The sequence below is a fragment of the Platichthys flesus genome, chromosome 4 (genome assembly GCF_949316205.1).
Source record: "Platichthys flesus chromosome 4, fPlaFle2.1, whole genome shotgun sequence".
In the NCBI taxonomy this organism is placed as follows: Eukaryota; Metazoa; Chordata; class Actinopteri; order Pleuronectiformes; family Pleuronectidae; genus Platichthys; species Platichthys flesus.
The window spans coordinates 22,903,725-22,917,033 of NC_084948.1; the positions used below are offsets into that span (position 1 = coordinate 22,903,725).

The 13,309-nt window shown below is 43.0% G+C and overlaps 1 protein-coding gene across 1 annotated transcript in view; it reads left to right on the top strand.

Moving 5' to 3' along the window:
* Positions 1-13,309, top strand: part of LOC133952001 (beta-1,3-glucosyltransferase-like) — a 50,904-nt gene that overhangs the window by 531 nt on the left and 37,064 nt on the right. The window contains exon 2 of the mRNA XM_062386275.1: positions 6,714-6,757. Within this exon, the coding sequence (XP_062242259.1) occupies positions 6,714-6,757 (44 nt within the window). The remainder of the gene's footprint in view (positions 1-6,713; positions 6,758-13,309) is intronic.

Sequence of the window (13,309 nt, forward strand, 5' to 3'; positions counted from 1 at the left end):
GAGCCGTTTTATTATCCAAAATGGTTCTTTCTTTCTCTCTCTCCTTCCTCCCCTCGCGTCAAAGCAACCGCTGCTTCCTGACACATCGACGCTGCGCCGGTGGGAGTCAAGTCGAAGCCCCGAGGATGAATGCGCCTCGGGCTGCAGCTCCTGTAAAGCTCCTCCACCACCGAGTCTCCCTCCTCTCTGTCGGGCTGCTCCTGCACGTTCAGCTGCACAAAGTTATGTGATCCGTGAGGGATTGATTCCTCTTCTTTGCTGCCATTAGGGTGACGAGGCAAACCCACAGTCTCAGCAGCCACGTGAAAGAGTGTTAATGCACTTTGTAGAGAGATTTGCTCTCGGATTTGTAGATAAATTCGTTTTACATTCCAAACTTTGACTTAAATTGACTCAACATTTCAAATATTCCAGCTGCTTTTAATTCCAGCATGTTGCAACCACCCATCATTGCATGCAGAGATTCATCTGTCAGATTTGAGCACAAGCTCTTGCACACTCTATGTCCATGCATGTGTTCCTGCAAGCAGAATACAGTCGGTGCTGTGTCCTATCCACTCTGTGCGGCGCAGCTCTCAATGCGTGGCTGCAGCTCTGCAGGAAATTGCACTGAGTGACCAATCTAGCATTGACCCATTGTACCACATGGATGCCCAACCGAACAGAATGAGATAAATGCTGAGTGCAGGGGAGCCTGCCTGCTTTTGTTCAGAGCTGGAAATTGTCAAAGTGTAGGAGTGCAATCTATATTCAGGAAAAAAAGGAAAATATGTGAGGGTCTGCAGGAAACCCAGTGCTGCCTGAAAGTGTAACATCTGTTCAGGGTAAATGAAACAGGAAGTGAATGTCAATGCTGCAAGAAATTTCTGCAAAAGCATTTAATTTTTTATTGGATATGACCGAGGATTATCATTTTTTCAACCTCCTCCTAATTTATGTTTTTTTGCCTTCATCTTCTGCATGTGAAATCGTTTGTAGCTTTTTCTCAAATGTACTGTTCATCTCTTATTTAACTTTCAACATGTTTGGTATCATTCAGCATCACCTGTCACCGTTAATTCCATATTCCATTTTAACAAACTGCAGCATGTCTCTTTTTATTCCGTCTGTAATAACTGGATATGTGTGAAACATTGCCGTTTAAGCTTAAGCTGAAAGTAAGAATGGCGTTTCAAGCTTGTGGATATGTAAAAAGTGTGTAGTGCACGAGGAATTACGAGGAGCCACGGTCACTGCTGAAACCCACCATGTTTTATGTGCACAAGCCGAAGCTGTGTTTGTGTGTTTGGCACCAAGTCAAGCTCGTTTAGTCGGGCATCAGACCCTGACAGGGCTTCTTGTCCGCTCCGCCTGGATGTAATATTCATGCACCCTAACATCAAGGCACCGCCGAGGTATGGAGAGTGTCCAGTAGTGTGGCATTAGTCTGCCACCGCTGCTGTTTTTCAATGATGTCGTCCGTGAGGCTTCGGCAGGCTGTCATTTCTGATGTGCAGTGGAGCGCTGTGCACGGCTCGCTGTGGCCCAGTAGGGATGAGGGGCAGCACCTCCCAGGTTTGAGGCCACAGCCCTCCCGTCCACACCGGCTGCATTTCAATGGTGTCACATGTGGAAGCTCCCCTAGGTCTACTTTTAAAGGCAGACATGTGGTTCACAGATTTGGTTTGTCTGAAGACAGTCTGTTCGTTTACTTTTATAAAAGAATATTGCATTCGTTTTTGTTGGGGATTGTTTGTCTACGTACCTGAGCCCTTATACAGATAATGTCATTCAGGATTTGGGCCATTTCAGATTATATAAAAATCTTAACATCAAAAGGAAGCTGCACAGAGCAAGTGTCAGTATTGTATAAATTCAAAAACCTGTTGGTATCAAGAGGGAGCTCCAGCCAGACGCTCAGGTGAGGAGTTTGCCGGATTGGGATGTAAATGATTGCTGGCAGTGCTTGAGTGGGAATTAAAAAGTTTATATTTAATATGACACAAAGCCATATGAAGCCGGAGCTTTGTGGATGACGAACAGTTGGCAGAGCAGCTTTCACAAATACACATCAGGTGCCTTATTACAACTGTATGTGCAGCAGAAACTGTGCCATCTGTGCCAGTCCTTTTGAGGAGCTACTTTTATCATAATAGCGTTCGCTGCCTGTGTTCTCACAGTGTGATATCCCCCCCCCCCCCCCCACCAATTAAAGGGGCCTTTCAGTTTTTCAATTTTCTAACTTCAAAATGTTTTACGACTCTATTCCTTGAACACACCGAGGAGAATAAAACTGAGAGGGGTCTTATCAGAAAGAAGTGGAGCGCTTGATTCGTTGTTCAGATCTGTCCCCACTCTGAGCCGTCACATTTTCACGGGGAATTGAACCCTGTCGCCAGACAAGATCGTTCAAATAGAACAATTCTGCAGAGCCTCGGAACGGTGTCAATGTGTGTTTTCATCCAATGCCTGCGTTTTTGAAGAGTCTTTCTTGCACAGCATAGTTAAAGTTAGACATGTGGTCAGAATAAAGATTTGTGCCTGATTGCAAACGCTCCTCTAGTGCTGTAAAGTTAGATTTAAGTATCAACCCACCAGGACCCCCGTTGATTTGCGAGCTGCTGCTTTAAGTCTTGAGTTTGGCGTCATCCAGCATCATCTTGGTTTTCTGAAACCATTATTAACCATATTTGGTGGAGTGGGGGGTGGAGCCTTACCAGGCACTTAAAGGTGTGACTTGCACCCATTGGACCAGACTATCTGCCAATCACAAGCCCCAAAACTTAAAGCTATTGAAGACGACCTAAAACCTATGATTTAACGATAAACGATAGGTTAACTACTACGTCCATTTTTATACAGTCGGTGGTTGTAATTAATGCCCATACGCAATGCTGACCTCGACAGTATCCTCTCTGCCGCACTACATGTGCTTCCTGCATTGGCACTGAACACGTAAAGGGGCAGAATAATCCCATATGAACATAATCCCTCGATAAACTGGGCTCTTCACGCACCTGTCATCAGTCAGTACTGGGTGTGTCCTGAAGTGAAAGAGCACTCTCCAAAAAAATTAAAATCACCGCCTGTGGATTTCAGTAGAATATTCACGTACCTTTCATCTGTGGTTTTGATTTGCTGCATGTCTCCCTGTCCTCACCAGCCACTCCACGTCATTTAGTTTCCCAGTTAGTGTTCCAGTGTGAACTCGAGTGCTGGGAGCGGCAGTCACTGGTCTTTTTGAAGGGGGTTTGTTAAGAGCTGGATCCAGGTTGAAAGGCCCTCAGCTTGGGGGGTGGTCTCAGAAGTGGTTTCTGGATGGCCGCCCAGCCACGAATATCAGTTGTGAACAGCGATCAAATAATTTCATGTTCTATTGTCTTTGCCAGATTAAATAAATCGTGTTTTTAAAGAGCGCTGCCGAAGTGGCCTCCTCGCTATTCAGCCTTCACTTGTCACATTATGCCTTTAATATTCCACAAGGACGTAATTATCAGAGCTCTTTTAAATCTAACCCCGACTGCTAATTAGCATTCAAAGTCCATATAATACACCTGCACAGCCGTCTTTGATAATGTGGTTTTGTAACTTCAAAGTACTTTAACATACTGTCTCCATCTCCCCTTGTCCCTCTGCGAGGTTCTATAGAGGAATTATTTAGAAAGAAGAACAGCTGTCAAGTATGTACCTGGTATACATATATGTATTGTTGCCAGATTCTCGAGTTTCTTCAGAGATGCACTAGAGCCGTTTTTTAAGACATTTCCTGAGGAGGATCTCCGGAGAATTGGTTCCGGACTTTCTCTGCAGTTTCAAACATTCGACCAATGCAGCGGGAGATTCTCTGCCTAGACACGTTCACAACAGCAACACGTAATCTGCAGGTGAGGGGAGGGGGGGGGGGGTGCAGCGGGAAGTAACATATTCACTCCGCTGCAGAGCATCATGTGATATTGCTTACGGCGTATCAACGCCAGCATCGGGTCTTATCCCAACAAACTCTCTTGACATTTTTGTATTTTGTCGTGTGTTAGAAGCATCATCAACCCCCTCTCTAACTCGCATGTGTGCTCACATCGACCTTCTGCAGACTTTATACTTGGGGGGGGGGGGGGTTGTCCGCAGAAACTCTGGAGGCTGTCACACGGACATTTGCGTTCACACATGCAACGCTTCAGAATCAGAATGTATTTATTGCCAAGTAGGTTTACAACCACTTGGAATTTGCTACAGTACTACAAAACGTGGAGAATCTATGCATACCAGCCTGATTCTCCTCAGCTTTTCATTTCCTCATCTAATTGCATCAGACATCTGCTTTTATGTCAATAACGTTGTGCATTGAGCAGCTTGTCGAAAAAGGATTCAGCCAAATCAGAGCTCACAGCGTGGAGACCGACTTCCAGACAAATCCAAGCCAGCAAGTTCCCGTCGCTGCCACTCGATTTGAGAACATGCTCGGAAAACAACAGACTTGATTATGCAGGTTGAGGAAGCGAGGCGCTGCGACGGAGCTGCTCCCATCAGCCCTCATGACATTATGTGTGGATGAGAGTCCCCGACACGCCATCACCCCCCCACCCCCCACACCCACCGCCTCTCCCTCTCCGGGGCGAGGCATTAAAACCTAGCAGAATGCATTGTGAACGTATTCCTGCAGGAAGCTTCATTTCGTGCCAAATGTTGCATTTTTAATACTGACATTAAAACCCGGGATGCTGGGTAGCGGCGCAGTCGCCCCCCCCGCTCGCTCCACAGAGGTCATGATTTGCTGGATCGGACTTTATGTATGTGAACTTTACGTGGCCATTAGGATTCAAGGACACTGGATAATAGACCACATAATAATGCGGTTCGGATTTTTCTTTTACTCCTGCCTGAGGAAAAGTTGGCAGTGTCAATGCAAATTACCGTTATATTTCCCTCTTTGTACAAGTTAAGTGTCTTTATTTGCTCTTTTATCAGCAAGCACAGGTTTTTTACTCTCTTTAGGAGCCATGTGTACTGGAAGACAGTTGGCTGAGAGTTTGTTTAAAGAGACAGTTTATAAATCAGTGACACCAACTGCCATTAAAAATATGTAATAGATGTTTAAAAAGTTTTTTTTACAGTTCTTTTTTACAGGTAGTTTTAGTTCCGTGAAAGATCCGCCCTCTTACTCACAGTTTTGCTTGACTAAAACCAAGTGATTTATATAATACGAGTTAACCCATGTGTTTATATGTTTGCTGATATGAAAACTTTAATTATTAAAATCTTCTTCTCGCTGCATCTGTCTCACATAACTTAAGAACCTTTCATCTTATACCTTCGCAGGTGTCAGACGTGTTGTTAGGCACCCGAGGAAGTGTAATGCAGAACCTTGAATATCTTTAACTTTTACAGATTCACAAAGAAAAGCTGCAAACAACACAGGCTGAACAAACAGCTAATTCCACACAGGCAGGTTTAGAACAGATACCGCACAAGTTTCCATATTTGTAATTTTATAAATCTAGATTGGCTTACCTACTGTTGCAGAAACATTTTTCTATGGTTTATTATTATTTCAAAGGGCTCTTGTCGAGGACCATCGGCAGCCCCCCCCCCCATATTGCATATTATTTTCTCTTATCGGAGGCACGTTTTGAGAAAGCCTCATCACAAAAACACTCCATTAACTACAAACTGCAGTGGAGTGTGTCGGCTCGCAGCAACAAACAAAAGATGCTTTTAATGTCAGGCATCACAGAAATGAAAATGGAGATCTGATCTTTCTCCCTTTTGAAAATTCTGTGCATCGCCTAGTGAAGTTAAAGACCTGAGGTGTAATCACTGCCTTTTCATCGGGGTGTTTTTCTGCTCTTTTAAAATACTCTCTCTCTCACAATGTTTTCTCCGGCTTGGCCGGAAGAGTTGGACTGTTTTTGAAAAACAGCGCTTGCACCCATTGTTGTTTTCTGTTGCTTTCATTACGGAAATAATTAGTTTCATTATTCTGCACTGAACTGGTGGCTTCACTCCAGGCTTTACACACAGCTGTGTTTTTAACTTTACTCAGCTCTTTGAATAATTTAAGAGGAGGCTTCCCCTCGCAATAGATGGAGATAATCGTGACCAAATTTCTTCAGATCGGGTCATGAAAGCAAAGTCACAGAGGTTGTATTTATCCTGTGAGAAACTGTATATACACACAGCTATATGGGACTCTTTTTTTTTTTTTTGCATGTTACTTGTTTATTCGATTTTCTCGACCGCAGCACTTTCATCTTGCGTGTTCCTGGAAAACAAATCTGCTGCTTTCAGGTTTTAATGGCTGCAACAGCGAAGACTGTTTCTCGGCTCTATCACCTAATTAGAGTCGGGTTTAAAGCTGACTGACGCTGGAGTGTGGGCGGCTGGATTCAATAGAAAACCTCTGTATAAATTCATTCTCAGCGGCGTTGCTGTTTTGGATGTATTGATTTGAAATCCTGGGAATCTTTCAATGCAGATTTTCTTGCCTCGGAATCGATGGCGATGCGATGGGATGGACGTTCTCAGTGCTATAATTACAAACTCTGCTCTCAGAGATTCCAACTTAGACTCTGTGCGAAGGAATTAAGCTCTGAGTTATTGTTTTTTATATTTTGTAATAAATTAGAAGATAAATCAGGTCGTTTTCCCTGCGCTGTGCACGGCAGCTTTGCAGATATGGAGGTCACCCAGCCTGAGGTTTGAGTTAAAATGATTAATTTCTGTTTCTGTTCTTGCAGTTCATTTCACCCTGGCGGCTGGCGGCTCAGGCAAAGGCCCACAGGTGAGTGGTTCTTCATTTCCTGTGTGCAAATGAGTCTCAAGCCTTGTGCTGCTGCTCATCTCTTGGTAATTAATGTTAATCATTCACTTCCTGTTCCCCCGTTTCGAAGTCTTAATTATCTGAACACCTCAACAGCCATGTTTTCTTAAGTTGATCGATTATCAGCCACCAGATCAGACGTTTAATTTGCTCTGCCACGCAAAATCCACTTTTTGCTCCTCTTAAAGTGCGAGACGGTTTCTCTCGCTGTTGCATTTTTATAAGTCTGCAGTTGCTGCTCGATAAATAATTAACATGTTGAGTTGCTCCACTTCTTATTGGTGTGAGGCGATGTTGACAGTAAGCCTCCTGGCAGAGCTGCTTAGCATCACAGGAACGGGGAAATTACTGTCTTGCTTTTCACTGAGGTCAGCTGACTCCGTTCCTACCCAGAGAAGTTTCCACCTTTTCGCTTTGTTGTCTTTTTAATTTAGCTCAGATGTTTTAAAACCACATTTGGCACTCAACAACAAAGAATGAAAAAATAACGTCCTTCAACCACTGGTCTTCACTTTGAATAAAATTGCGAGAAGCAAACAAAGACACCAGCTTCCAACTCTTAAAAAAAATGGTTTTAAAATGTTTTTTAAACTAAGCTTCTTCAGCTAATTGTGCTGTATTATCAACGTGCCTTCAGAAGGATCCCCAGTCGAAGCTCTAATCACACAAAAACACACTTTTCTTTGTGTGTGGAAGAATGATGAAAGACAGCTGCCTGTCAGAATGATAAAGCAGAGATTTAAATGGCATCCATTCAGGAGAAGAAACCCATTAGTGGAGTGGGGGGGGAGCGTTTTCCCGAACAGAGGAAACATTATCATGAATAAAAGTCAAGTCTAATGTGGTGGAAACAAATCCATGAGCAACTGGTTTATGGAGTTCAGTTTGTCTACACTGTTCTGATACACAGACATGTCAGCGGGAGGCATCAGATGTTTTCATGCGGGACTGTGATGGGAGGATGTCTCTCAGCCCGACTGGTTTTACACTGTACATCATGTGTTGTTTTCAACAATATTGCTACAGCTTTCCTGTAAAAGTAGACGCAAACACACAGACACAGACACAGACACAAACACACACACACACACACACACACACACACACACACACACACACACACACACACGCACAGACACACACATACTTTTTTTCTGATCTCCTGAGCTGAAGAACAACATTAACAAATTAGAAAGGAATACAAATTTCTGGGTCAGGGCAGTGCTCCAGTTTAGTCATGGGAAAGTCATGGAATCCTTTGTAACACATGCTTATAAATGAGTGGACTCTAAAATAAACATGCGTGATTTATAATTTCTAAAATAAACCAGTGGCTAGACGATGGTAATTAATTTCTGCTCTTTCCAACGAGGGTTATTGACTTTCTAGCAAAGTTTCAGGCCGTGGGGACTTTGCCAGTGTAGCTTAAAACTGTTCAAATGGAAAGGTCAAAATATTTATGATCTCATATACAAAACAATACATACCTAAGCTTCCAGATAGTGTGTGTTTGAGCTGGACATTCCATATAAAATCCAAGCCTTTCAAGGTCATGTAAAAAATATACGTTGACGGCCTTGACCTTGACATGACTGATATTTATCAATGTCATATCTTTGAGTTAAGAGTGGATTTAAAGAAATGAAAAATTAAGTCGTCGGAGGAAAACTTTCTCGACACAATTTTGCAGAAGCTTTTGTTTTCAGCCCCAAAACTCTGCCTTGCAAAACAGTACAGTCAATTTTCCAGCCTTTATTTTAAAGGCGTAAAATAGTAATTAACTGTAGCAGGTGCATACAAATGAAGGAAGTGCGAATCCATTAGCATCCTTAAAATGTCCCTGATAGTTGGCTTCCAAAGGTGTTAATGGACCAAAGACATTATTAACGGCAGCTTTGGGATTGTCAACAATTTAAACTGCACTGTTCGGTACATGTGTTGCATTTAATGGAGCCCAACCCCCCCCCTACAGGCTTTTAAACCACTGCTCCATCAGAGCTCGTTCCATGTGAACACAGTGGTCAGTAGAGATGATCTGACTTCTGGTTCCATCCCATCATGATTCAAATCTGGCAAAAACCTGCAGAGGCTCCTGGTGTGTGTGTCTGTGGTGACGCCCAGTGTGAAACTTACAACAACACTTTTCTAAGATTGATTAATACATTGCCCCGTGATGGTGAAACCCCCCCATGCCTTCGTGCTTGCTCCCTTGCCATGGAGGGAACAATATTGAAAAGACGCATCCTCTGCTTTTATTGCACATAACTCAACTAAGAGGCGTAACATGGCAGCAGCTGTAAACATCCCAGTCTTGCGCTCAGTACTTGTCTTTGAACGCAGCCTGTGGTTTGCATGTGGAGCGGCAGATTCACCTCCCGGGCTTTGAAGAGCGCCTGCAGCCTCTGATGACTGGCATCGGTTTGAACTCGGTATGACTTGGAGATGTTGAAGAGGGGCGAGCATAGGTAGCGAGATAATCCGCCGCTCCCGGGCTCCATAAACAGCTTAAACAACAAGTGTAGTACAAGTCTGCTAATGTAAGCAGAAGATCCTTGATCCTCACGCACCCAGAGGACTCTGCAGAGTGAGGGGATGCGTGCATGCAGTTCACAGTGCGAGGAAGTATTCACTGACTTCTTCCAAGAATTCTGCGCACCCCACGAATAACTTGAACTTTTGAATGTCGGAGTCAATACACTACTTTTCATTTCTTCTGAAAAGAGCCTGACCAGCTACTTTCAGCATCCAGTTCCTTTGTCCTCTTCCTGTGTGAGAGTCTTCACCTCTCGGACGGCACTCAGTCTCAAGTGCGGTTCACTCGCCGACTTAACGACCAATCATGAAGGGATAAAAGCAGCCGTCTTCCCTAACAGCAGAATCGATTCACCTCCTCGTGTCTGATTGGACAATTACATCTTCTCTGTTATTTCTAGGTTTTAATGCTCCGCTGTCAAACACATTTATTCTTTGCTAAGATTTGTGTTTCACATCTGTCTGTGCAGCCGAGGTGGATTTCCCTCCAAGTAAAACGAGCTGTGCTCATCCACCAGGATCTCAGGGCCTCTGTCAGACGCTACAAGAAACTCAAACTTTAGAGGAGAAGTGTGATTCTTTTCCCTGAGATTAAAAAAGCTGAATGAACGATGCCAACGTGCAACAAAAAGTATGATTACTCACCGCTTGCCAGGCGCAGCTGTCAGAATGATCAAACCACTTCAAGCTTGACATTCGCTTTGTTCAATATGTCGTGAAGAAATTGTTCCGTAGAAATTCAAGACTGGTCTGGTAGATCAAGAAAAGCTTTCAGATAAAAGTGAGCATCATCTCGGGGGGGAACGAAATGGCTGTTCCCCCTCCACTGTGTAGAGTTGACAGTCCACATGGAAGAGTCATCTGTGGAAAACCGTTACCTGTGACTGTCCAACGTCTCAAGTCTGCAAACGCACGATACAGCTGGATGTGCCACAAACCAGTGTTTTGGACATATGAAGCCAAAAATGTGAGAATAACAGATTAGAAAGAAATATCAGAACATTCAGGAATGCAAGTGGAAACCTCTGTCGATCGTAGAGTCTGATTGACATGGATTTTTTATAGGCTGACACTAATATATTTATGAGGGAAATATTTTCAATACCAATTACTCAGCCATTAAATATATAAAACGATTTTATGACAAAGAAATGTAATTGATGCTTCATGTTTTATAGTTTTACCATTAACTTTATTATAATGAAAATAAAACAAAATATATTAATCATGAATTGGGGGAAATAAACATGATTATTTCTTCTACATTGTTTCTTCTGTTAGATTAAAGTTTAATAAAGGCACACATTCGCAAACATAACAAATTATAACGTTGTCCAACTGATAAATTGTTGGGTCTCTATCGTAGGTAGTTATTAATCATGCAGTTTGTGAGCTGCCTAGTAATACTGCAAGTTGCAAAGTGTTCTGCAGGAAAAGTGGGATTCAAATCCCTCAATGAACTATAAGAGTAATTTTGTTCGCTATAAAAACTGTGCTCACGCAGCCAAAAGTTCACATTTGAATTTGTAACATGTGGACAAGGATTGTATTCGAATCTCCTCTGATTAGAAATCATCAAATCCTGGCTCCGGATCTTTTTTTGTCACACAGTATCCAGCTCATGCGACATTCAGAACCCTGAGATATTATTATCCAGAATGTCGAGGGCTTATTGAGCTTGAGTAATCTGTTCCTCTCTGACCGATCTGCCCCTTTTCAGACTTTCATGGCTGAAATCTGGTCAACATCCATCAGCCATCTCACGCAGGGGGGGGGGGGGGAGCTCGGTGTGACCCTGAATAACTCGCCCAGCGGGGCCGGGAAACCAGATTTGGAACCCCGTCAACAATTTGGTGCGGCCGAGTTGCTTCTGTGTTTTTTTTTTTTTTCTTTCCGGTGCTTAGAAAAACAAAGCTTGCGAAACAGTGGAACTAAGTGAGAACGTCCCTGTTGAACTGTTTCACTGTGCGAGAGGAGCTGTTCAGCTGTGGAGAAGACCAGAGTGAGCCTGAGAGAAGTGGACAAGAGGAGAAAGACAAGTGGAAACTCCATTTGCACCTAAGAGGCAATAAATAACTGTATTTGTAAAAAAAAAAAAAAATGTGTGGGGTGGTAAACCACGGTATCACAAACTCTCTGCAACACGTTGAAAGACAAGTTTGCTCGTGGGTTCGATGAGGAAGGAAGTAATAGAACAAGTGCACCTTCATGAATTCATACTTAAGTAATAGAAAATGGAGATCCTCGTCGCAGGAGTTAATTAACCCCGGCTATTTATATCATCCTGCAAATGTGAAATTTAGATTCACTGACATTGGTCTCTCATTTTCGCCTTTTATTCTTGATCTTTAATGAAACTGAGACTCTTATTTAAATCCATTTTGTGTGTGTGTTGAACAAAGGGAGTCTGAAAAGACTCTTTTAAGATGGGGACGGGTCAGGGAGCCTTTTCTTCTGCTGCTTACTTCACTGGGTACAGGATGATGGCCGTTGCTATGGATACGATTCAGCACTGCATCACATAGGCCCCAAGTTCATATCTCGTTAGAACAACTTCAATTGGACGCCTATACACGGCATGTATCGTCTATATTCCTGTGCTTTACCCGGGTCTGTCTAACGTGACGTGCAGAATGAATCCACTTTGAGTGATCACTGCCTCTGTGTTCTTCACTCCAACAGTTTTTCTATTTTAAAGTGTAATTATGCAGCTCGCGTCATCAGCTGTAACCTGAAAGTGTTCAACTGCCAATTTTCTATAATTTTCTCGATGATAAAATCCTTTCAAACGACCAACACCACCAATGTGCTTACTTCCTGTCTGCAGCTCTCGGTTTTCCTCCTGAAGACGTAAATCTTGTGAGTTAGTCGGATAAAATCATTGTTGGTTTTGGTCTCTTTCTTCAGCTGAAGCGATCATTTGATCAGTCGACTGTCAAGGGAGGAGTCCGCGTCTACTTCGATGAGCGATGAATCATTTGGATCATTTTTCGAGCCGGTTAATAAAAATGTCATGCGTGTGGTCCCGGCATCTCAAACGTGAGGATTTACTGCTTTTCTTTGGGGCGGGACATTTGAAGATGTCCCCTGGGTCCCTGGGAACCTGTGATTTATTTTATATATTTGACTAACCTTTCATAGACTAAATGGTTAATCAGAGGATTGTGTCATTCTTGGCAGGTTGGTTAATAATGAAAACAATATTTTCTCTCAACCATAAGGTGGCACTCAGTAGAGCACATACCTCCGCCAAGACCCAATACTCTAAAATATTATAATTCAACCCAGCCACACCAAATTGCACACACTCATAAATATTAGTTCCCTTAAATGTGCCTGATTTATTCATTTTTTTCCATTAAAGGTCCATGAATTATTCCCTGGGAAGTGGCTGAAATGTCAAACAAAACTCTTTCTCGTAATATGATTAGAAACTAGTTCCTGGATCTGTCCTGTTTATCCGGTTCTATTCCAAAATGTTCCGCGGTCTTTGGAGTTTTTCGTGTAATCGTGATGACAAACAAACCAACAACAAAAAAAAAAATGTCTTGAAGTGACTGTTGAGCACATTTTGGAACAAGTTACCAGATCAACCCTTCAGTTTAATCATCTTAATGCTTTTGCTTTAACGTTAATCAGAAGTTATTTCCACCTGGTATTCAGTTGTCAACCAAATTAAGGATGAAAAAGTGAAAACCTTAAAAAAGTAAATCCTGCTCATGTTCACAGAAATCTGACAACTCATGTCATCGCATCATCGAGTGTTTAACCCCTTCAGGTGTTTAAGTTGCTCCGAGTCCGTCTTGACAGCCGGGTTCTATAAACATCACATATTTTCACCCGACATGTCAAAATTCCCCAAAAAAGTCCTGCAACCTTGGATTCCTGCCGTCAGTGAACAGCAAAGCTAACGCGACCTGACGGGTCACTCACATCAGTGGAGCGTCTCTCCCCTCTGGGACCGAGAGACCAAGCGGGGCG